Source organism: Mchenga conophoros, linkage group LG1 (assembly GCF_057382185.1).
Source record: "Mchenga conophoros isolate Kocher_MC1m ecotype Shallow Benthic linkage group LG1, M_conophoros_male_GT1.1, whole genome shotgun sequence".
Lineage (NCBI taxonomy): Eukaryota > Metazoa > Chordata > Actinopteri > Cichliformes > Cichlidae > Mchenga > Mchenga conophoros.
The window spans coordinates 13,405,750-13,432,236 of record NC_140526.1 but is presented as its reverse complement, the minus strand read 5'-3'; the positions used below and the strand labels follow the sequence as shown (position 1 = coordinate 13,432,236).

The 26,487-nt window shown below is 39.7% G+C and overlaps 1 protein-coding gene across 1 annotated transcript in view; it reads left to right on the top strand.

The window, feature by feature from the left end:
- Nucleotides 1–26,487, top strand: part of LOC146583063 (transmembrane protein 266-like) — a 51,075-nt gene that overhangs the window by 16,797 nt on the left and 7,791 nt on the right. The window contains exons 4-7 of the mRNA XM_085266653.1: nucleotides 19,784–19,938; nucleotides 21,328–21,401; nucleotides 22,546–22,602; nucleotides 24,005–24,143. Of these exons, the coding sequence (XP_085122779.1) occupies nucleotides 19,784–19,938; nucleotides 21,328–21,401; nucleotides 22,546–22,602; nucleotides 24,005–24,143 (425 nt within the window). The remainder of the gene's footprint in view (nucleotides 1–19,783; nucleotides 19,939–21,327; nucleotides 21,402–22,545; nucleotides 22,603–24,004; nucleotides 24,144–26,487) is intronic.

The window sequence follows — 26,487 nt, the reverse complement described above, 5'->3', positions numbered from 1 at the left end:
GGGAAATGTTTAGGCATGCTCTGTAGCGATGTTTGGCAAAACGAGAGTGCACGCCCATGAAAGTGAGAATGTCACAAGCATGGTAGAGGTGTTTCATCAACAAGGTGATGGTTCATTGGATGAGGGGCTGAAGTTATTTTCAGTGGCAGTTTGGGAATGTGTTACTGTCAGCTAAACTTTTCTCGTCTACTCATTCCAGAGAGAAAGTGGGTGTAAATGAAAAATATGCAAATTCAAAACAGATATGTTTTCTCTTTAAAGACACAGTTTACAGTAAATTTAATGTACCAGCTTGCAGCATATTTTAAAGTTATTGAACTAATCACTTTTGTTGATGAGATCCTGAAATGAAAATCTGCATGGAAAATAAATCACACATTTATATGTTGGGAGTGGAAGACAAGGCACAAGCTGTTTTTCTTTTTTCCTCCTCTCACAGATTTACAGATTAATTGCAAAATGAAAAGCAGTTTGTGTTATTATGGTTTGCCAATACTATAAAGATGCAGCGTGTTTCATAGCAGGATGCAAGCAGAGGGGATTAATCAAGAGAAAAGGCTCCTGTGTCAAGCTGCCACTGTGTGATGAAGCACCTACTGTCAGGCATGTTCGCATATCATAGCCTTTAGCATTGTGAAGGTGGAGCTGACCTTACTGCTATCTCTCTCGTATAGTGTGCTGCCCTCACTTCACACAGTGGGAAAGTAGTCACTCACAGATCGCCGCTCATTTATTTACTTTTCCTCTCTCTTCCTTACACACACACACACACACACACACACACACACACACACACACACACACATATGTATATGCATGCATGAACAGAAGGAGAGTACGTAGAGGATATATAGACTGAGAACAGAAAGGAAACAAGGCCAGGCCTGAAAAGCTTTCTCACTGCATTGCGTAGTGGTTGTTATCTAACCCTCTGTAATCATGGTTCACTTCATATTCCAGTTTATACTGGGCTGTCACACCTCATTAGGAACAATAGTGCTCCTTCATTGATGCTTCTGCACATTTAGATAGGCTCTTCTTTCTCTCTCTTTCACCACCTTTTTACATATTTCCATTGTTTCTCTGTATTCTTGCTTCTTCTCTTATTCCCTCAGCTTCTTGCTTCTTTTCACATTCACCGTCTCATCTTTTTCTGCCGAATTTCACACAAAGTACACCTTCCCATACTGAATACCAATCTCGACTGTAACTAGACTAAATGCCAAAAAAGCTCTCTTTTTTTGCATTGCTGTACCACCAGTACAGAAGCCCCTTCACAATCCTGCAGGAACATCCAGGATTGTCATTCGGTGGTGATGTTGAAGAAAGGTGGACAGGTTGGAGATTTCCACCACCAGCTTTCTGTACTGTTGCCTAACAGAATGTTCCTATCAGGAGAGAAGTGGGCGACATTGTGGGAGGTGGTTGTTCTAGCTAGCATCAGGGGGCAGTTGCAGTGTTAGCAGTTTTGGCGCCATGGTAAGTGGAGTGTAGTTATTATTAGAGTTGGGCCCATCCATCTTCCTGTCTAGGAAAAATGCTGGGAGGACCAAGGTGGCGTGGGCTTGTGTTCAGCACTTTCATGGCCGCCCACTCTCCCCATAGTCATCAAGCTGCTTTTGTTTGTTTGCTCACTTTTTTTTATGTTGAAGGGTTCTTTTGGTGCATTTCAGCTTGTATTTGTGTTGGCTGCTGCTAGTGTGCGACTTCATCGGAAAAAGATTTTTGGGCGTAACAAAGAACGACAGAGAAGAAGATCTGCAGGTACGGCATTAATCAAAGGCTCCGTTTTTGGTTTAAACTGAACATAAGACTGATGATGACAATATGATGATGATGACTTCTTAACAAAATTACATATTTTTTGAAAGAATTTCCAGCTTTACCGTATTTTCTCTTATTTTAAACTTGAAAAACACATTTTGAGCCAAATGGACTATCCCTATAATCAGCCAGACAGAAAGTAGACCAGCTTTTTGTAAGCCAACTGCTTGATAAAGCCTATCGTGATGATTAGAACTCTGCGTATAGTGCAAACATTATATAGAATAAAATTTAACCTTCAACTAAAATAAAAAAATTGCAGCAGCTGCTCAGCCTGCTCTGTACCTGAACTTATATCACTTCCAGCCTCCGAGGTCTGATGTGCACATAAAAAGGTATGAAAAGCTGGTCATGGTATGGGGTATGATGCTGACATTGTGCTAAGGGATAAGGGGAACTAGCTGATCTTATTATTGTCTGAGCTCAAGGGATCTAGATAAAAAGTGCAGTGTAAAATTATATTAAAATTCAAGTTGCCAGACCAGTCCAGCCCCTGCTCCTGGACTGCAATTACAAGTGCACACCTGAGCAGTGGAATGATGTCACCTCCCATCGTTGTGATGGGCGCATGGTTGCCAGACACGGAGACAGAAGCATATGTTGCTGATACGGCTGGTCCAAATGTGCAAGGAGTCCAGGGTTAGGTACCAACACCAGATGGTTCATCTAAATCTGTAGTGAGCAGGGGTGGGGGGGAGGAAAAAAAAAAGGACTCCTACCCTTTACCACCCAACAGCTTTAGGCCAGGGTTCCAAATGTTCTATTTTGGAAATAACTACTGGCCCATTTGCAAGTCTTAGAAAGTGGTTGATGAAGGAAAATAAACACTTCCCTCTTTATACAATCACAAACAACTCTGGAGTGATTTTGTCATCAAATTGGTTCTGAGATTAGACTTTTTAAAAACGTGGGCATGAACGAAACTGTTACTGTTTTGAATAGTGGGACTTTTAAACCTTTCTTGTTAAAACATCTCAGAGCAATCTTGATTTCATGAATATGTCAAATAAGAAAGACGTTTGTTAACCTGAATTTGGAGGTGTGAGATCTGTGCTGCTAGTTAGTATTTTTGTTGATAGCACACTATTTTTACTCAACCTGCTTTAACTTTGTTAGAGAGCAAAGATTAAATATTGAAGTCTTACTTTTTGGAATAATGCATTCTCTGAAGGCTTTCACCCGGTCGAGCCAATTTGGCCTGATTTAATTAGAGAGAACGGGAAGTTGTCTGAGACGGCGACCAGGGAGTGACCGTCCTTCTCGTTATCTCCCAGACTTCTTAATTCCTCTGCCAATGGGACAGCTGTAGGCCTGTATAGTGTAGGAGTTCACTGTTTGCCAAATCACAATTATCCATAACTTTTGAGGAAAAATAAACATGGTGAACCTTTACTGCCAGGGATGGCCTGAAATATAAACCAAAATTTTTAGATTTTGAAACGATAACTGTATAGATGATAGATTCTGTAGTTTGCCACCCTGCCATTACTGTTCCTCCTGCAAAGCAGTTAATTTAACACTAAATCACTATGTGTACATTGTTTTATTGAAACTGGTTTTCATACAATAATTGGCCTGCTCATTTACCATAAGATGCAATATTTTTGTCACAAAAAATGGTAATTTTGATACACAAAACGACCAGTTTCTAGTAGAAAGCCATGCCATATATACCACATATAACCATGTTCACATTGCACATGGCACAAAGGAGAAGAGTTGAAGTGTCTGAGTAAAAGTCGAGACCATTTTGAAAGTTTTGTTGCAGATTTCTGTGTGTTTACATCTGTATTTAAAGCATAATTTATCTAACAAACTGATATCTTACTCCCCAAAACAAAATAATTATATGTGATCTGTGTTCATTAAAAACAAAGGTTAGCTAATAACTGTGCATGAAACACACTGATACTCAGAAAGTTTTGCTGGCTGAAGAGTTTTACTCATTTACTATAACAAAAGTGGTTGCTAGGGAAATGGTAGTTTACTTAAATTTTGATCTTAAATGCTTTCCTGATTAGTTTATGGTCTAATTTGCTAGTTTTTAGTTGTACTGACTACAGCCTGATGTTCATTTTTTAAGTCATGGTCCCCATTAGATTTAAAAAAGATCTCAGTCAGATCTACCCCCTTTCTCACCAGTTTTGGGTTCAAAACATCACAACAACCAAAATGCTAAGTTCGACACATCATGACAAGGCTTCTCTATCCAAGTGTTGATATAATAGTGGCTTTGTCCAGTCTAAGAGTATATTTCTATACATACATACACACACACACACACACACACTAATCAATGTGTGGGACTCAAGTCATCTAAAGAAATCTCTTAAATGTTGACACCTGGCTTTTTAAAAAACATTTTTTTAAATATATTTTAGCCTTTTTTAAGAGGGAATAGTAAGGAAAGCTTACAGTAAATCAAAGATAATGTGTGCTCCTACTAACCTTTGGTATATGGGTTGCCTGCTGAACCAGCTACAGTAGTGTGCTTATTTTAATCTATCTCATAATAATTAAGACACAATTGACATCTTTTATTATGAATTTACTTTTCTTTTGGTCAGTGAAAATTCGTATTGTATTGTGTATTTTTTTTACTCTGTACTAAAGCAGTAGTGACATGGCACATGTTAAGATCTAAAGAAACACATGGAGATTTCAGTTTCTGATGTAAAGTGTAATAATATTGATCCTTAAAAGCCAATTTATTAGAGTGTTTTGCTCAGCTGCATCCTTAAGGTGCATGGTCATTTAGCTCTGTTATCAGGGATATGTGAAAGTGTTGTTTTGAAAGCACCATGCACAGTCTCATTAGTCTTTCTTGTCCATGAAGTCAAAACCTGTCAGGTTTTGTTTCCTGCATCTTAAATAAGCAGCAAAATGGTTTGAGATTTACTCAATTCTGAACTGACATCCATAACGATCTGCAGTCGTGACGCTATACTGATTAAAGCTTGCTGTGATTGGGTGCATGCACCCTTATCAGTGCACATATACAGTATGCGATATACACACGGAATACAGAATACATCAAATGCAGGCATACACACACAGAGACACACACGTGCACATACTGACCTTCCAGTCCCCTTGTAACATACAAATGAGTCTTTCCTCAGCGCTCCCACGGGACTCAGGGGGGAAGCTGAACACCAGTTGCCCTTGTTCGTTGTGTTTTGCACTACTCACGGTAAACTTAAGCCTCTAGCTGCTGCAGGTTCAGCGTAATCTAAAATCTTTCTTGTAGCCTACACATAACATCAATGTGATGTCTTTTAGCATCAAGCTTAAAGGCTTGTAATTATGCAGCTCTGGGAAGTATGGCATAAAATGCATCTATAACCATATAAAAGTAGTATGGTGGCATTCTCTGTATGACTCAGTCTCAGATTCAAAGATGTGTAGTGAGTGAAAATTGGAAATGAAATGTAAAGCCCTGGTTCCTAGCAATAATAATTTAATATAATTTAATATAAACGACACTAGTTAAGACTTTTGAATGTAAAATTAAATTAAGAAACAGCTGCTACTGGCAGTTCTAAAAAAACTACAGTCTCCGGCTTTGTAGTTGCTTTGTGCCTCTTATAGGTCTTTCTTTGTAGGTTGGCTTCACTTTGTAACAACGAGTGATATCAGACCTTTGATGCAGAGGTTGTGTCCCTGGCTTCTATTAGAGTTGCACAGTCATTACTATTTGTTACTTTTAAAAACATGTAATACTTTATGTTACTTGAGAACTCTGTGGAGAAAGTAATGTGCTTCACTACACATTACATTAGCTTTGCATTGCTCCACAACACTGACAGATGGCCTCTGATCTCTGATTCACTGTAAGAAAATCAACACCTGTACTGGTATAAAATATTAAAAATCCTTATCCTAATAAGAACACACACAATATTTCTTTTAGTCTGTAAATTTGTAAATTTTCAGGTTTGCTTTTGTGTACACTGGCTGTCACCATTTAGACAGTAATCATTTAAACTTGAATCCTTTTGCCTCTACCGGCGCTGTGCAAATAAGTGAACGATTAGTATAAATAATTTGCCCGTCTGGAGATGTTGTTTATGTAAGAAGGTAAATGCGGTACTAAAAATGCAGTCGCTATATTTACTTTTAGATTGCAAAAGTCAAAGAAAAAAAAGGAGTCAGTGCTTTTCTGGTGTTTTGGGGCTTACCTTCTCATTGCTGATGTGTTGTGATGAATGGCACACAGGCATTGGTAATGGGGAAACTTTCAAATGTAAAATTAATTACCTGCAATCTGACAGCATCGGGAAAACTCAGCATGTATTTTATGCTTAGCTGGTACGCCTTCTTTTCCAGGCTTGCCTGCTGTCAAGCTCTGTCTGTTTCTATGCTTCCTATCTGGTTCACCATTTTTATTTGCTGGGACTAAATTTGTCATTGGCGGGTAGAGACTTTGCCTAAGGGATGCACATAATCATTACTTCAGAATAAGGCTTTTATCCCTTGTCTTCTTTTTTGTTAAAATCAAATTATGTAATTCTAGCAGTGCCTTTTCACAGTATGCTTTATCACACTCTGTAGCGGTTTCTGGTTTGGTACTAACGAACTGTGCTTTTGTCTTACACTTGTAGAGTTTCCTCCAATTGTTTTAATGATATACTGTACACCATGCTAAGATATGTCAAGTTTTTGGCTAATAACTCTTTGTAAATCACCTTTTTGTTGTGAAAATTATATTTATATGTCTATGAAACTCTGTTGTATTAGCATTTAAAAAAAAATTAACTAAAGAAGTGGGAACAAGTTATTTGTTTTATGACAGGCTGTGTGTAACAAACTGCCAAAAGATGCAATTTGCAAGTTGTCTGTTATATGTAGACACAACAATGGCTCATCCTTTGTGTCAGGTGTTCCACATATTTATTGGAAAAGGTCAGGTACGAGGACTGGAATGAAAATGAGTAAAAAAAGCAGTTGAAGTCCAAAGAAAAATGTTTAAAGAGCTGGAAAAGCATGAAAACTACCATAAAAAATAAATTACAAGAAAATCTGGCTCCTCTGAATGCACCTACGTGGACCTCAGGGCAGCAGCGCATGTGCATGAAAATGGCTCAGGATGATAAAGATTAAGCAAAGAAACAAACAAGACAATAAATGCTAAATTAAATGAACACAGTGCAGCAGTTTTTGTTCTCTGTCTCTGTATGGGTATAAATGTGTTTGTTCCACCGGGGTCACATTTCTAGCATAGCACTGCAATATAAATAAGTGTTGAGATGATCTCACTTAACTTCTAAATTCACACTCACACTTCTCTTCCCAGGATTAGCTGTCATCGCTATTTTCAAAGCTCCTTGGGCACCTAGCCAATAATAGAACTCAAGTCAAAGAATTTTTTTTTTTTTAGTAGTTTTGGCTAAAAATAAAAATTACAGCAGGTTTTGCCCCAATTCATTACATCAGATATCACTAATGCATTGCCAAGATTCAGCTGAATTTATTACATCATGGAAATGCAGTCCAGTCCATCAGGTCACTATAATGTGACACCACCATTAGCTGTAAACTAGTTTGAACAATTGACCATTAACTTGGCTCTCATCCCATGTTTAAATCCAATGATTATGAATCAAACCAATAAAAAAAGGAGAATTTGTTCTATTATTAATAATTATGAATTTAAGTCTTCACATCTCCTAAATAATAATTTTAGATATTTATACATCCATAAAGAAATCAACAACAACGGTTCATCAATCAAGCCTCGTCTTTCCTTAAGCACAATAAAAAGTCTTGAGTTTATTGTGTTGCCATTGCTGATAATCTGCCAATATGGCAGAATAAAAGGAAGGATAAAATAAGGAGACGCAGAAGTATAGCACTTGAACTCTAATATGTACAAAGAGTAAACGTTTAAGAAGCATCTCTGCAGTGGAGTACTTTATCTGATGAGACCATCAGGTGCTGTTAGTCTGACAGTCCCAGTGTTTGGTGGCTCACTCGACATGCTCGTATTGATCACTTTGCCTGATTTAATCTCCCTCCTCTATTTCCCTGTCGAGCTTCTCTCAGTCTCACCAGTAGAGGGGAACACTGACAGCTATATCAACCTGCTAAACGTGCACTGATATCAGAAGGGATGCAGAGCCAAGGGAAGGAGCGCAGAGAATAGCGAGATAATAGCAGACATAAAGCAGAAGTGTAGAGAGACAGAAATGCAGAAATATCTTTGTGTTTGTGTTCAAATAGTCTGTCGTGCAAGTTGACCAAAAATTACAAAGGCACTATAACTGTTATTTGGTAAATCAATATTAGGTTGTGAAAAAGCCAAAGACAGTCTGAAAACAACCGGTTTGAGGGGTGACCTTGTCCACTAAATGTGCTTGTCTGCTACTGATTTGGGCCAGGTGGTTCTGTCAGACTGTCAGGGCCGACGGGGTCAGAGAAACAACATTTGCCACTGTTCTGTTGCTTTAATAAGACTCATTAATATACTGCATGTGTCACCAGCAGCGTCTGACTGCGTCCCCTCTGGGCTGGGCTAGTTTTGGCATGACATGAAGTTAAGGACACACACAGTCGCTGAATTCAGCCTATTTGTCATACATATCAAGGATGAGTCTTCAAACCGCCTGTGAACTCTCACCTCTTATTTATCTGTGTTGTGTTGTATCGACTTGCGTGGTCCTTTATCCTGTATAAAGCAGGTGGATGTTATTGATTTTGGACAGATTGTTCCACAGATTTATTGCTTTGCTGACTCATTTTAATATCCTCACATAATAGATTCGATCTTGAATATCTTTTGAGGCACTATAAACACATGAGTTTACAGGGACTATTTAGGGCTTGTGTGTGTGTGTGGGGAATTGTGCATATATACTAAACTATAATAAATGACCTATTAATTTCACCTGGTTGGGTAAACCTTCTCATGTTTATTGCACATATGTGCATGGTTTATCCTTGTCTTCGAGTTTGAGATATAATATGACTGTCCAGTGCCTCTTAATGGCCCATGGGAGTAATACATTTTATCTTGCTCCATGAGCAAGTTTAGATTTGTGCTTAATGATTCAGTTTTAGCCTGCTATCCATCAGAAAAGGAGCTAGCTTCTCATTTAACTCAATGTATGCCTAGTTCTTTTTGATGTTACTTTATATTTCAAGCTTTGATTTCTTGTTTGAAGAAACTCAAATCTGTCAATTTTGCTTGGTTCCCCTCTGACTACACAATGTGTTGTTTGCCAGCTTACTGGAGATCAGTACAAGCAGTTTTCTTAAACGATGATAATGACTTCATTAGAAGGCAGTATTTGTAAAGGTGAGTTGGTCATTTATTATGAGCATCAATTTTTAAAATATAATAATCATACTGTAAAAAAAAAAAATATATATTTAGTAACTTATTTGTGCAGAAAAACATTGAAACACTGTATGTGTATATACCAAAAGTTATCTTTCAGCACTGATCCCTTGATGAGCATTAATAGATGTAACTGTTTAAAATGGCTAAAGTTGCTAAAATTTGTTTTAGCTTATCTAATTTGTCTGTTTCACAGAGCATCTGACGGTGGTGTTACTAGGGTCTGTTGGGAGCATGTGCCTCCCTCCAACCAGTGGGTCATCTCCATTATGTTATTGTAAATTTAATAATGTTAATAATGTTAGGTATCCACCACTGTCATTGCAAACTTTGCACTGTACCCTGCTGTAGTTTAAAGTTTATTAGTCCTTGGTGCACCTCCACTGGCCTGGGACCCCAAGCATTTATTGGCCATGCGTGGTGGCGGCTGGAATAGAGGACAGGGTCTCTATAAAAATTGTATAAAATTGTATAATATACATGGCAAGATTGGAAAAAAAGTTTTTAAAGAAAAATATGCCAATTTATGAGGAAAGCAGGCTTTCTATGGTATCTAAAAGTGATCACCACTGCCATGAAGGGATATACAGTAAAATTTACCAAGATGTGGACCTTGCCTTTAAAAATTGCTTTTAATACTCTTCTTTGTAATTGGCTTGACTTTGGCATAATTGCTGTGATCCATTAAAGCTTGAGAAGACTGTACCCTTTAAAATTGTTGTGAGGATAATATTTCATTTTTCTGCACTTCATTTTACTACTCCCCCTCAAAGAGTTTTATAGTACTTGTAATGTTTTTCTTATTATTATTTTTACCCCCTTGCAGAGGTTTGATGAAGCATGAAATCATTTGATGCACTTTTATGGACCGTCAGATCCTATGGTAAAAGTTTCACGTCCGGAAATCGAGTTTGTTTCCACCAGAGACATGTCTGGATTGACTTGAAGGCATAGAGTAGTTTTTCAAACTATGGCTTACGACGGTGACTTTCACAGACAGGAAACCAGAACCCCCCCCCGTACACACAAGCATCTACTATTTACCTATTTAATAAGATAAATTGGATCACTGAAAAAGATCAGTTGTTCATCTCGATTTTAAACAAAGTATATTGAAATATTGACAACAAAAAACCTGCTGTAGTGTGTGACATGGTTAATTGTCAGTATGTACGGGTGGATTAAAATATGAATGAAAAACAAACGTGGAGTGTTGGCAAAGCAGCTTGCTAAACTTATTACACTTAGAGATTCTCATAGATGCTAATCTGACCCTACACTTGGTCACCTTGCCTGTTTATTAGACTGGACATAATCAGAGGTACCATCCCCTCGCCATTCATTGTCAAAGCTGTCCTTACTAATGTACTAAATGAGTTAAATTTAATCTTGTATACATCATACAAGTTGGCCATGGTGGTTAGCAGGGCAAAGCTGTTACAATCATCTGTTACAAAGATAAATCACTGAAACTGGTTTACTAGCTATGCTATGCTAGCTGTGTTTCTACAAAAAGTGCAGATCGTAACTGATCTCACAGCACTGAGAGCAGACCCAGCGACAACTTGCCTTGCATGTGCAGAAAAAAGAAGGCTCTTACGTTAATGTTGTTAATGATATAACAACATTATATCATTGTCATTGTCAAAGGAAGACAGACACACACTCAAAACAGAGAGAGCTGCAGTCTCTTACGAGATTAAAATAAGCACAGCTTTCAGCCAATAACTGACTCCAGCCACAAGACGGCAGTAATGTAGTGGCTGGATGCACATATTGACAGGTGAGGAGCTTTATGACAGCACTGTCTGAGATGAAAGGAGAGAGACTGCTTTACTTTGGTATATTTTCATTTATTTCTGTTTTTAGATTTGACAAGGCCTTGTTTATCCTTTCAAAACTATACCTTACTTGCATTACTTGAATTGACAAGAATCTATTGTACTTATAATTATTTAATAATTACTTTAAATGAAACAAGTTTGGATAAATTCAGCTTCAGCAAATCATGGTAAAGAAGTTGCATAACGATACAGTCATGTGAAAGGAAAGTTTCGTGCAAACTATATATACCCTTGCTGCTGCTGTTGGACCAGGTGTGTGTTAACACAATGCCACAATTTTCAGTAAATATCCCAGCAAATTCACCTCAAGGCCAGACTGCCCAGAGGAACTGCAAAACCCCCCATACAAACAAGAGATACATCTCTGACTCATAAAAGAAGAGAAGCTTTTAAAAAAAATTTAATTGCAAAATCTGCTGCAGATTTATTGTCATTGTTTTTTTTGTTTCATTGCTTATATATATATATATATATATATATATATATATATATATATTAGGGGTGCAACGATACACAAAATTCACGGTTCGGTTCGGTTCGATACTTTGGTGTCACAGTTCGATATTTTTTCGATACAAAAAAATGTTCATGCCTTTTTAATTTGTCATTTATTAAAATTATAAATATATATTTTAACTCAAAAGTACAGTTTTTAAATTTAACCCTAACCCTTGTGCGCGTTTTTTATTTTGACAGCGAATGCGCACCTGCGGACCACTTATGTGCAGCCCTGGTTATTTACCTCGTCATATTGCAGCCACAGAAATTCTTTTGTCCATGAAACCATAAAGCTGCACTTTCTTTTTGCCTTATAGTCTCATTTGTCATAACTTCTCCGTTTTGTGGTAAGCTTTTCTTTGGCTGTCACTTCTTCACCCTGACCTGTCTTATTTGGCTCAGCAGAACTAAAATATATATACTGCTACTTTTACACACGGACTCACATAAGCTCAGCGATTCTCTGCGCGATCAACCTCTCACATGTTTAAGCTTGCTGCGGGAGATTTCACTTGTCATGTTTGCATAGTAAGCTAACGATTAATAAGACGATGTCAGAGGAATTGGTGCACAAATTATCATCACTCACAGATCAGTGCTGTCATTGCAAAGTGAAAGCAAAAAAACAAGCGCAAATTCAAACGCGATTTCAATATGTCACATATTGACAGTGGCTCACCGATGCCAATGACATAATTACCCAGCTACATTTCTGAAAGAATGCAAAAGCATTGACATATATTTTTCCTACAATAGCCTGACGGGCAGGGAAGAGATAGATTTTTGTAGCCCGACTGGAAAGATCGCTAGCTCCGGGACGTCGGGCTAGCGATTTTGCAAGCCCTGTATCTGATTGAGGAATCACTCATCTTTGGAAAAGAGAGTTTATTACAGAGAAATGTCTCTTTCCAAAATAAAAGCTATACTATCCGCTTCTTCTGGGCTATATTCTCAGCAGCATAAGGAGAATCACGTGCTAACAGCTGTCTAAATGACTCGGGTAAAGTTAGTAGCATGCTTGTTGTTTTTGTCTTTGCACTAGGATGATGTCGGCGTAAATGTGCAGTCATATTCGTTGTGTTCCCACTAGTGCTTTCAGGTTAATCTCGTTGAAATGACCTTAACGCCACAACACGGCAAATCTCCGTTAACGAGCTACCGCCGATCGCCCCGTGCATGGGGCTAGACGGCCAACACGTTAACGAGCTAACTGCGCTAACACACTAGTTCACACCAATGTAATTGAGCATTGCATGGCACATCCAACATACTGTTTTACTTTAGTCCATGACTCGCTTACCTTCAGGGTCATACGTCACATGAAAACCAAAATAATTCCAAACGCCAGATCTGAATGAGGGTGGGGGAGGTCCATCTTGCAAGGAGAGCTTAACTTCTGTCTCGCTAGCTTGCCCTGCGCTCTTCCTCCTGACTATGCTGTCTGTGTTGAGCGCTCAGTGGATCTGCGCTCGACAGTGCAGCCTAGGTGGAGTAGTCGAACGCAGATTCACTGAGCGCTCAACACAGACAGCATCGTCAGAAGGAAAGTTGATAAAATAAATTACAAATGTTGTATTGTTCGATACATATGCGTACCGAACCGAAAGCACTGTATCGAACGGTTCAATATCGATACGAATATCGTTGCACCCCTAATATATATATATATAAAACACCCAGCACGCCCCTGCGGGCGGTTTATCCTTAAGCTCGGGTCCTCTACCAGAGGCCTGGGAGCTTGAGGGTCCTGCGCAGTATCTTAGCTGTTCCCAGGACTGCGCTCTTCTGGACAGAGATCTCCGATGTTGTTCCCGGGATCTGCTGGAGCCACTCGCCTAGCTTGGGAGTCACCGCACCTAGTGCTCCGATTACCACGGGGACCACCGTTACCTTCACCCTCCACATCCTCTCGAGCTCTTCTCTGAGCCCTTGGTATTTCTCCAGCTTCTCGTGTTCCTTCTTCCTGATATTGCTGTCATTCGGAACCGCTACATCGATCACTACGGCCGTCTTCTTCTTTTTGTCTACCACCACTATGTCCGGTTGGTTAGCCACCACCATTTTGTCCGTCTGTATCTGGAAGTCCCACAGGATCTTAGCTCGGTCATTCTCCACCACCCTTGGGGGCATCTCCCATTTTGACCTCGGGACTTCCAGGTTATACTCGGCACAGATGTTCCTGTACACTATGCCGGCCACTTGGTTATGGCGTTCCATGTATGCCTTGCCTGCTAGCATCTTGCACCCTGCTGTTATGTGCTGGATTGTCTCTGGGGCATCTTTACACAGCCTGCACCTGGGGTCTTGCCTGGTGTGATAGACCCCAGCCTCTATGGATCTTGTGCTCAGAGCTTGTTCTTGTGCTGCCATGATTAGTGCCTCTGTGCTGTCTTTCAGTCCAGCTTTGTCCAGCCACTGGTAGGATTTCTGGATATCAGCCACCTCCTCTATCTGCCGGTGGTACATACCGTGCAGGGGCCTGTCCTTCCATGATGGTTCCTCGTTTCCCTCCTCTTTCTTGGGTTTCTGCTGCCTGAGGTATTCACTGAGCACTCGGTCAGTTGGGGCCATCTTCCCAATGTATTCTTGGATGTTCGTTGTCTCATCCTGGACTGTGGTGCTGACACTCACCAGTCCCCGGCCCCCTTCCTTCCGCTTAGCGTACAGCCTCAGGGTGCTGGACTTGGGGTGAAACCCTCCATGCATGGTGAGGAGCTTTCTTGTCTTTATGTCAGACAAGAAATAAATAAATAAATAAATAAATAAATAAATATATATATATATATCTATATATATATATAGATATATATATATATATATATATATATATATATATATATATATAAAAGGACCCCAAGAAGGGACCGGTCCCCTCCAACTACCGACCAATAACCTGCCTCAGTACTACATGGAAGCTCCTGTCAGGCATCATATCGGCTAAGATGAACAGGCACATGGGTCAATACATGAGCGGGACACAGAAAGGAATTGGCAAGAATACCAGAGGCGCAAAACACCAGCTACTGGTAGACAGAACAATCAGCCGAGACTGCAAGACCAGACTGACCAACCTGTGCACTGCCTGGATTGATTACAAGAAGGCCTATGACTCAATGCCCCACAGCTGGATACTGGAATGCCTAGAATTGTACAAGATCAATGGGACCCTAAGAGCCTTCATCAGGAACTCAATGGGGATGTGGCGTACAACACTAGAGGCCAACTCCAAGCCCATAGCACAAGTCACCATCAAGTGCGGGATCTACCAAGGAGATGCTCTGTCCCCACTGCTGTTCTGCATAGGCCTGAACCCCCTCAGTGAGATCATTAACAAGACTGGCTACGGATACCGACTACGGAATGGAGCAATTGTCAGCCACCTCCTGTACATGGATGACATCAAGCTGTATGCCAAGTGTGAACGAGACATCGGTTCACTGATCCACACTACCAGGCTATACAGCAATGACATTGGAATGTCGTTCGGACTGGAGAAGTGTAGTCTGATGGTAACAAAGAGAGGGAAGGTAGTCAGAACTGAGGGGATTGAACTACCAGAAGGCAACATTGCAGACATAGAGGACAGTTACAAGTACTTGGGGATCCCGCAGGCGAATGGGAACCATGAAGAGGCCGCTAGAAAAGCTGCAACCACCAAGTACCTGCAGAGGGTCAGGCAAGTCCTGAGGAGTCAGCTGAATGGTAAGAACAAGATCCGGGCCATCAACACGTACGCCCTGCCCGTGATCAGGTACCCTGCTGGGGTAATAGGCTGGCCAAAGGAGGAGATAGAAGCCACTGACATAAAGACAAGAAAGCTCCTTACCATGCATGGAGGGTTTCACCCCAAGTCCAGCACCCTGAGGCTGTACGCTAAGCGGAAGGAAGGGGGCCGGGGACTGGTGAGTGTCAGCACCACAGTCCAGGATGAGACAACGAACATCCAAGAATACATTGGGAAGATGGCCCCAACTGACCGAGTGCTCAGTGAATACCTCAGGCAGCAGAAACCCAAGAAAGAGGAGGGAGACGAGGAACCATCATGGAAGGACAGGCCCCTGCACGGTATGTACCACTGGCAGATAGAGGAGGTGGCTGATATCCAGAAATCCTACCAGTGGCTGGACAAAGCTGGACTGAAAGACAGCACAGAGGCACTAATCATGGCAGCACAAGAACAAGCTCTGAGCACAAGATCCATAGAGGCTGGGGTCTATCACACCAGACAAGACCCCAGGTGCAGGCTGTGTAAAGATGCCCCAGAGACAATCCAGCACATAACAGCAGGGTGCAAGATGCTAGCAGGCAAGGCATACATGGAACGCCATAACCAAGTGGCCGGCATAGTGTACAGGAACATCTGTGCCGAGTATAACCTGGAAGTCCCGAGGTCAAAATGGGAGATGCCCCCAAGGGTGGTGGAGAATGACCGAGCTAAGATCCTGTGGGACTTCCAGATACAGACGGACAAAATGGTGGTGGCTAACCAACCGGACATAGTGGTGGTAGACAAAAAGAAGAAGACGGCCGTAGTGATCGATGTAGCGGTTCCGAATGACAGCAATATCAGGAAGAAGGAACACGAGAAGCTGGAGAAATACCAAGGGCTCAGAGAAGAGCTCGAGAGGATGTGGAGGGTGAAGGTAACGGTGGTCCCCGTGGTAATCGGAGCACTAGGTGCGGTGACTCCCAAGCTAGGCGAGTGGCTCCAGCAGATCCCAGGAACAACATCGGAGATCTCTGTCCAGAAGAGCGCAGTCCTGGGAACAGCTAAGATACTGCGCAGGACCCTCAAGCTCCCAGGCCTCTGGTAGAGGACCCGAGCTTGAAGGATAAACCGCCCGCAGGGGCGTGCTGGGTGTTTTTTTTTTTTATATATATATTTTCTTCATTTTTTAACAAATATAGTGATGAAAAGTAAGATCAACCTTCAAACTTTAAAAGAATAGTTGCTTTGCATTGTATACACCTAACATGAGCAGCAGTGCACAGGTTGCTAGAAGAAAAACTTGCATTGCATGGAAGAAACTAACACACAAGGATCAGTGTTTTGGAGATAATATTTGTTTGCTACAAGAGCAAGTTCTGTTTGTCTGTTTTGGTCTTAACTGCAAACAGACCAAGTAAAAAACAGTTCTGTCAACTCAGCTTTCTCTTTTAGCGTCTAGCTCAGTTTCATTATGTTACTTTAGGTTTAACACTTTTTGGGAAGCCTTTTTTGTTCTTATTGTAGTGTACTTAATTGCTATTACATTCACTTCTCTTGTATTCTATTCAGTTCAATTCTTATTTATACAGCGCCAAATGACAACAACCATCACCTCAAGACGCTTTATACTGTAAGGTAGACCCTACAAAAATAATAATAATATAATAATAAGACTTCTGGAACAACTTACTTAGGACAGATGAGACCAAAGTGAAAATATTTCATATATATAAGGCACAGTGTCATGTTTGGCAAAAACCAAACACAGCATATCAGCTCATACACCTTATACTAGCTGTCAAGCACGGTGGTGCAGGGGTGGTAATGTGAAATTTGAGGCCATTTGTCCACCAGTTGAAGGTTGGCCAAAGTTAGGTCGTGTAACAGGACAATAATCCCAAACACAGCAGCAAAGCTACAACAGAATGGATATAGGTGTAATAGGGCCTTAAGAGAACTGTACATAAATGAATGTCCACCAGCCTCAATGAACTGAAGCAATGTTGTAAAGAAGAGCGAGCAGGAATTCCTCCATAACAATGTAAGAAATGTATAAATTCATGTAGAAAATGATTGCTAACTAACGGTGGTGCTACAGGATATTGAATAATGAAATGTACTTGGCTGTTCACATGTCTGCACAGAATTTTGTTAAAACTTTCTTTCTCTCGTAACTGCATATTTAGCCATGGTAAGTAACAAGGATCAAATCAGTTACACAGGATAAGTGAAATCAACTGTGGGTCCCTGATTGAGTTTGGTCAAGACTGCACAAAAATTTTCTTTAGATAATTTGCTCAGCGTGTCAGATTATGATGTATATTTATGCAAAATCTCCAAAAGCTTAATCAGTTTGTCAATTTCCTATTTTGCACATTGTGATTTGAGCTCTCTAACTCTGAGAAACTTTATGGCCTTGAAGGTGTTAACACTAACTCCAAAACAACTGAAAGCACATGTATTAAAAATATGCATCACAAATACATCAATATTTTCTTATCGCAGGATGCCCAGGTGTTCTGGAATATAGGCTGATACACATAATGGCATCATACCTGGCATCCACAGAGTCTCTGCAAGACTGGTGGTGCAGATTTTATACCATCTGGAGCTTGCACACTTGTGCCACCCCACCCAGTGCCAAGAAGATGATTGCTATCAGCATGATTATGCCTTTATTACATTAGCCGTGCATTGTTTACAGACTTGTGGCTCTACCCATGCCAGGCTGTAAGGAATACTTTTATGTGAGAAAGCAGTGGGGGGGTGGAGTGATCAGCTCGACAGCTGCTAAAAACATTTTCCTCATTGCTACGTAAACATGCCACTGCGGGAGGAAATTATAAAGAGGGGCCCTCTGAAAATGCTTTTGTTAGGATTTCCTTCTTAAGGGATATTCTTGATTTTACTGTGAATAATAATTTTGCAGGTTCTGTTTCAACACTTGCACTTGATCGGATAATCAAAAATACGTGTGAAGTGAGTATATAGTATACACTATATACTTGCCTCAAAGATTTCTGGTAGTAGATGATAAAAATGGACTTTTATGCTTCAAGTACTCCTAGAGTTCATTAATATCATCCCTTCCAACACAGCATTTAAAAGAAGTAATTTCAAGGATAGACAGAAATTCCTCCAACATTTTAAAACAGGGAACGTGGAGAGTTTAGATATGACTTCTGTGATGAATATAGCAAATTCATTTTGAAGCTATGGTGAAAATGGAGCCATTTTGCCACCGTTGCAGCTCATATTAGTGGCATGCCAAGGAATGAAGACATGATCAGAGGAGGGAAATGCTCTGCCAATGTCTGCCTCTTCTATGCCAGAGCATGGGGAGAAGGGAAAGGTGGTGGGCAGTGCCAACTTTCCATACCAGCTGGAGAGCCGGTGAAAGGCATTGTTTCTCTCAGCTCCTGTCAGCCCTTGTAGTAGCTGATCTGTATGACCATCCCACTATTTCAAAATAGAATTAGGCTATCTCGCCAGACACACTAGTGGCCTAAATGCTGATTTCTTACAGTGAAAATAAAGCTTAGTCTGAAATGTATTGAAATGTTAATCTGTCATTTTATCTTAAACATAAACCAGTCTGTCTGTTTTTAAATTATATGACAGACTATCATTTTCTATACAGTAACATTGATGTTTTATTTAAACCTGTATGCCGTAGCCAAAGAAATAGGCCACAGACACTGGGTTATTAAAATTAATTACATTTTTTTCCCCTTCATTCCACACCACATTTAACTTATGTCCCAAGCTAAACATGTGAAATCATTCCTTCTTAGCAGCATCCTCTACAGTGACTCCCTTCATCCCCATATAAAAAAGAGGCCATCAGTATTCCACTCACACTGCTGATGGTCAGAACACTAGTTCACAGAGCTTCACTGTCTTTTTCTCTGTCAATGCTCCCTCTGAGTACACTTTTCTTTGGCCATCACTACCAAACTTTGGCCAGATTTAAACAGACATCACCTTTCATAAGTGTAAACTACCACCCTCTCTTGGCCATGTCGGGGAGTTCAGCTGTTCATATTCATATACCTACTGAAATATAATTACTGGGGTCATGCAATCAGTCACAGAGAGTTCTGCAGTCAGAAATGCAATTCTAAATGGTATATATAAACATGATATGTACACATATCAGTACTTTATTTTGTGCTATTTTTTTAACCTAAATTTTCATTTCTACCGTGTACATTAAACAGTTAAAGTAGATAAAAGGATAAATCTACACAGTCAAAAAGTCAGTGGTTTTGGATCCTGGTTTAGCTCAGTGCATTGAGCGGGTGCCCATGGGCCTGGGTTCGAGACCGACCTGTGGCCCTTTGCCTCTTGTCTTCCCCCTTTTCTCTCTGACCCTGCTTTCCTGTCATTTCTTCACTGAATCTAACAATAAAGTTGATAAAGACCCAAAAAAAAGGCAGTGGTTTTTATTAAGGGTTCGGTTGTGGTTTTACAAGCTTCTGACTCTGCTTTGGTATTTAAATTAAAATCGTAAATGCTGGTTGAAATTTACGTTGCATTAAAATATCCCCCCCTTCCTTGTCCCTTTAGGTCCAACTGGCTGAAGCCATGCTGTGGGCATCGAGTGGCCCTGTGGCAGGTCTGTCTGCTCAGTGCTGGCTTCAATTGCATCCTGGTGGCCTGCGTTATCCTGGTGGTGCTTTTCCTGTCTTTGGAGCTGCTCATAGACACCAAACTCTTACAATGTAAACAGTGTGCTTTTATTTGTCCCGTTTTAGCCGGTACCATTATGTAAGGAAAAATCTGCTGAGCATGCATATTCTTATCCATTAATACACAGTGTGACGTTCATAAAACACTTGGGAGGCATATAGTAGCAGCTCCACTGGAGCAGTGGGGAGTTAAACAGTTTAGTGTCCTCGAGAATTAAACACTGATGCTGTGTCTGCACTGTGCCCTACCTTCTGCTAGGATCACATTAAGGAAATATAGTTTCAGAAATATATAAGGTGTGCCATTATTTTTTTTCATTATTGTTTACACTGGACTTTCTCTATACATCAACCTGGGCAGTCATCGCTGCTTTGCAGCCTAAATGTCTTTAAAGGGAACCCTTTTAAGGTCAAGCAGAAGTATAAGTAATGTAAATAATGCATTTAAAGAAGCTGAAACTATCTTCACTTTACTGAGCTTCAAAAGAAAAGGGCTTCTTCCATATTACTATAAACAGCTATGATATTATAATAGGAGTTATTTTTCTACAGAATAAGTACCTGTACCAGATACTTGATATTTTTACTTATATTGAACTTTCGCTTGTTGTATCTGTGCTTTTGATCAAATAAAGCCTCTCAATATATCTTCCAATAATGCCATTATGAAAATACATGCTGCTGTTTACAAAGACCTAATTTTCCATTAAAATAAATGCATATGACTTAGATTGTGTTTACAGTCATGGTCACATATTGTAGAGTTTACAGTTACACAATACGTGCAACTCCGAAATCTGGCTCTTATACTATTTCACCTCAGTATGTATAGTAATTTATTTAAAAAAAACAAACAAAAACAACAAAAATAACCCCTGTAAAGATCCATTACATTTATTGTAGGTGCCATTGAAACTATTAGTAATTTTCTGTTGAACTTCTTGTGATAATGTCCACATTTAACTGTATTTTGTGCGCATTTTTGCTGTTTGTGTAGTCCTACTACACAAACAACTTGTGGAGCTGGACAATAAATGGTTATGATGGAGAGTGATGGATAGAGGTGATAATGAACCAAGATTCTTGTCAGTGGCAGCAGGCAGCCATCCTCATCGATTACTGGCCAGCGTCCAGCTCTGTTGATACTCGAGTCTCGCTGTGGGGACTGCAGGACTCTAGTCACTTTAGATCTATTGTAATCTAGTTCTCAAGTCCACTACCTGCCCCACAAGAGAAATAGCAGATGGGCAATAACATGGGATTGGGCAAGAGAGTGCAGAAACATATTAGTAGTATAGGAAGTGGGTATGCTGGTAGCACAGTGAGTTAATGGATGGACATGATTACACCAATTAGTTTTCTTACACTGTGCACCTTAAGGACAGTGCAAATAAACATTTATTCTGTTTCCTCTCTAAATAGTTTCCAATGCGTTCCAATTTGCCAGCATTATCCACTGGATCAGCCTTATCATTCTGTCACTCTTCTTCTCAGAGGTAAGATCTGTATATTATTCTCAATTACGTCACATTTTGGTTCCATCATTAACATAACCTCTTTTACTTTCCGAAATCTTTGCTCTTGGGCCAACGTAATAATCACAGAACGTTTAAATTGCAAAGATTCACTAAGATCTCACTTTTCTTGTTCATTTGCAATTAAATTAAACCAGCTAAACTATGTAACACCTCCATATCTGCAAACCAGGTTCAAACCTAAGGGAACTAGAGTAGGTAGTTGCTACCATTTATATTCCAATATTGTCTAGTCTTGATTAAGCTATAGCTTAAAAATGCTACCTGGAAGCAGAATCAGAATTAAATTTAAGCCATTGTTTGATAAAGTAATGTCTTTTCATTACTTTGTGATTATGAAAATAACATAAAGAGGAGAATATGGCCTAGAGGCCTCCACTCCAGTGCAAACCAATTACCCTGACAGCCTCAGCCCCAATGCCCTAACCCAAACTTTAATTACCGGTGAGCCAGCATGAGCAATAATTAAAGCTGAGCTTACAGAGCAGTGGGGATGGGGTTACAGTGATGTGATCCATGCACACAGGGCACCCACTGGCATCACAGAAGAAGAGGTGCACCAGCCAGTCCCCCTGCACCAATCAGAAAACACAATTCTTACATGTGGGCGGAGCAGCTGCTCGTCTCACCTGATACCAGCATTATTGTCTAACATGTGCTCCAGATGATGGATTAGCAGGACCACCTCTAGCTAATTAGAGTGTAAATCAATGTCCCTGCTTAACAGTGTACTGCAGCTAGCCACATTTTCCAGAGCATAAGTAGAATTTGATATGTGTGTATGTGTTTTCGCAAATTTCATGCCATATTTCCATCAACAGAAATAATTATGCAATAACAGATTTACCACAGAGTATTATCAGTGGAAGGTATCATGTAGAAGTGCAGTAACTAAATACCTCCACTGAGATATTTAATGTAAATGTAATTTATATATTTATTTTTGGATACTTTTCTATTAAGAAGAAAATACTTTCTTTCCCATATATTAGAAAATTAGCAATTTTTGGATGTAAACATGACTTAAAGGAGTCTTTCACATCTATCAGCTTGCTGCCTCAATTATTCATTTCAAAATATCCCTTTATCTCTCTGTGTGCCTCAGACTGTCTTCAGAATTGTTGTTCTTGGGATCTGGGACTACATAGAAAACAAAGTTGAGGTTAGTACTGCTATACCGACAAATCTTCATGTCAGATTTTAGTATATTATGTTTAATTCAGTTTAATCTGAATATTTATTTTTAACGTTTTCTATTTTTATTATTTTTAATTTAGCCTCCGGTTCTTGCATGGTATGACCATACTGACCTTTCCCACTTAAACACTCTTATTGACCTTCTTGATGAAGGTTGATGGAAAGATTGTATAAATAATAACATCAAGGTAAACATGACATTTCTACATGCTAAAAACTCACTAGCTGGAGGTTAACAGAAACACTGGAAACATTTGAAAATAGCTGGTTGTGCCCAAGGTAAGAAAACTATACCAACCATACAAAAATAAATGAGATATAAAAAGGTTGTTAGCAGCACTGACTCATGCTTATGTGACAACTTTTGAACCTTTTGACAGGGCCACAGCCTGCTATCTGTTTTCACCAGTAGTGCTAAGCTGTGTCAGCCAGTTTCTGGTAGACAGATGAGAAGTACGATCAGAACGTTAAATTAAATACATTAAAAACGAAAAATTGATAGCGTGTGGTTATTCTCTTTAATGCAATCTTCTTGTGGAGCAATGCGTCATTTGCGACAGATCAAAATATAGCATCCTTTGCTATTACTAATCTCTCACTGGATGCCCTATTCCAGTTATTTGCTGTCGTGTGTTTGCAGCTGCTGGTATTCCTGCATTAAAATCGATAACCTTTAACTCAGTTTAAATTTTTGGGAAAAAAAGGAGTCACAGGGAATTGGTTTTAGTGAATAAAGTGGGTGATATACAATGATTATGTTGGTGTGTCCCAAAAAATTGGGTGCCCTTTATTGCAATCTTACTGAACTTAATGCTGGCAGTATGACACTGGAGGAGGAGTTCATGGGGCACAATTCCATTAATTTTGAAGAAAATGAAGTGCACATTTCTGGCTGTTCTGGGACTTTTTTCATTGAAATCTGCAGCTTCCACATTACACTGAAGGTAGTTTGTTGGAGCCACAGTTTCCTTTCTGTTTGTTTGTTGAGGTCCATGGTGAAAATGCAAGTGCACTGAAAGTAGTTAGAAGTGACTTACGGGGAGCGATCTAAAAGTAGTCGAGAGTCGTAAGAGGTCGCTTTAAGGCATGGTATTTTTATTTTTGTTTGTGATCGCATCTGTTCATGTCAACTGAACCTCAGATAGAATTCAATTAGGTAAATAAGGACTTTACCAAAATGTTAAAATATTCCTCTGAAGCAAAAAACTACATACATCCATGAATAAAATCCACATATAAATATTATATTTGAGTCTCGCTAAATCAAGACCATAGAACTGGGGTCAGGGGTTGAGGGTTAACGGAATGGAGTTATGGCTCGTACGCTGAACTTGTTTTAATTCTGTATTTACTTTTGTCCCAAAAAGGTGTTTGATGGTGCAGTTATTGTGCTGTCCCTGGCCCCAATGGTGGCATCCACAGTGGCCAATGGGCCCAGCAGCCCCTGGGACGCCATCAGCCTCATCATCACACTACGCATTTGGAGGGTCAAGAGGATCATTGATGGTAAGGCAGACAAAAACTCTTTTTCCATCAAAATCCAGACTCAATTTCCAGAAATTTGAAAGTGACACATAAAATTCACACAGCATGCCAGTGGTCTTCTTCTTTTTCTTTTTCAAAGGGGTCACACAGATGCAGCTAAGTGACCCCATTCTTTCCATGATTATACAAATTATTTGTGATTCAGAACAATACAGCTATTGATCATTCCTCAGAGTAAATTGCTTCCACTCTGCTACTCTAACTTGTATTGATTGCAAGCGTCTAGCTAAGTAGATTCACAGAAGCCATAATGAATATAGTGGTTGTTCTCTCCTATGCTAATATAGACTGGTTCGATATCCGCTCAGAGGTCACCCTCATGACGGATCTCTGAATGCATACAGGATGAGGTGCATGCAGAGCACATAGGAATTCAGTGTACAGTTCGTCCACGTCCAGTATTTTAATGTAAATATGTGTCTGTTGTTTTCTACAAAGCTTTAATACAGAGTTTAGGGAAACACACACCCACACATTCTATTTCTCTGTGCAAGAGTGAATTTCACCACAATTTGTCATGATCATCAGGTAATGTTAATCTCTCAAACTTTGAAATTAGTTCTCTAGAAACAAAACAACCAAAAAACAGAAAAAAATCTCCATCATTATCAGTTTGACTCACCAGCGCTTGAACACTGCTTAACAATGAACCAGGAAGGTTAAGTTGCTATTTTTTCATGCTGAATGTAAGCTAGAGGTTGGTCTAAATCACTGAATATGAATTATCTATACTTTATTATAAATGCCTAATAAGATGTTTTTGATTTTCTGCATTGACCTCTGATACCAAAATTTGTAGTACAGATAAACGTCTGTAAAATACAAATCCAACAAGCTACTATGCAACACCTTGAGCAAAGCATATGTATATAGTGTGTACATAATATATAATGAAATGTAATTAAAAAAAAGAAATGTAACTTTTGGGTGTAGCAGATTGGAGAGAGAGTTGATTTTATGGCTTCAATACACAAGGGATCTGTGAAACATGTGAGTGGAGAAAGTGCAGCAAGGAATCTGTGAGGATTGTGGATGTTTTCATGCACTGATTGTGTTAAAATGCACTTATTCTACATCATGTAACCTGACATACAGTCTAGAAAAGTCTAGAAAATGTGTTTATTTTTCATGCATTCACCAATTCCATGCAAGGCACTGGCCTGCCTTTAGGTTCAGTGCCTGGGACACTGGGACAGAGGCCAGGGCAATCAAACCACCACCAACACTGGACTCTGAGAAGTTGTTGGATTAATTGTGGTGTGAATTACACTGTTGTGCAAGTGCTGGCAGAAACTGTCACCACAGCTGTGGCACACACATGCACGCACAGACACTATAATCACATAACCAACCCTGCTAAACTTGTAAATGCACAGTGCCACACAAATGTATTGCATTGTGTAGCTAAATAATTGAAGCTCTGATTGAGCTTTTCATGCTGGTTTGATTTCTGACTGAACTGACCCCATCTAATGTCTTCTCCTGTTTGATGTGTGTGCGCGTGCGCAACATTACTATAAATAGATACAAGGAGCATGTGGCGATGGCTGTGTGCTTTGCTCAGCTACTCTCTGTAGCAAAAGGCCTAGTTTCATTGTCATCTCAGCATGTTCAGAAAAATCCTAGTGTGTCCTTGTGACTAGGACCCATAGAATTAATGATTATATTTGACAAGTTTATGCCACTCATTGCAGGATACGCAGCATTAGCATGTGTGATATCATGTGGCAGACTTACAAATGTGACAAAAAAAGGTGTAAAAGACTGATTGTCTTCCAACTGTGTTGACAGCAGCAGTCCACAATTATTCTCACCATTCTTTTTTTAGGTTCCTTCATGTCCTACTCCACAAAGTGTGTCATGTATAAATAAAATACAAATTATAGGAAGAGCTGTTACTGACTGACAGAAAAGCAAGAGTTATTAAAGGTCAAATAAAGTATTCTAGCAACACTCCAGCAATAAACTCTTATTAGATGAAGATGAAGTAGAAGGTGATCGTCTGCTGGCCATGCAAAAGTACACATTCAGAAAATTCTATCAGAAAAACATTGAAACATACCACACATGCCACAATAGCAGCATTTATTTAAAGAATCTTAAAGCTTCACATTTCTGTTTTTATCACATTAAGTGATGCAAACAGACTGAGTATTCATGTCTGTGACATTTTTACAATATATGTGCGCTTGATTCATTTTCTAATTACTGCTCACTGTTCTGCTCAGGATAAGTTGGAGAAGGGTAGATTGATGCAAGACATTAACCACAAGTGTCTGAATGTCAGGCCAAAATACCTGTGTTT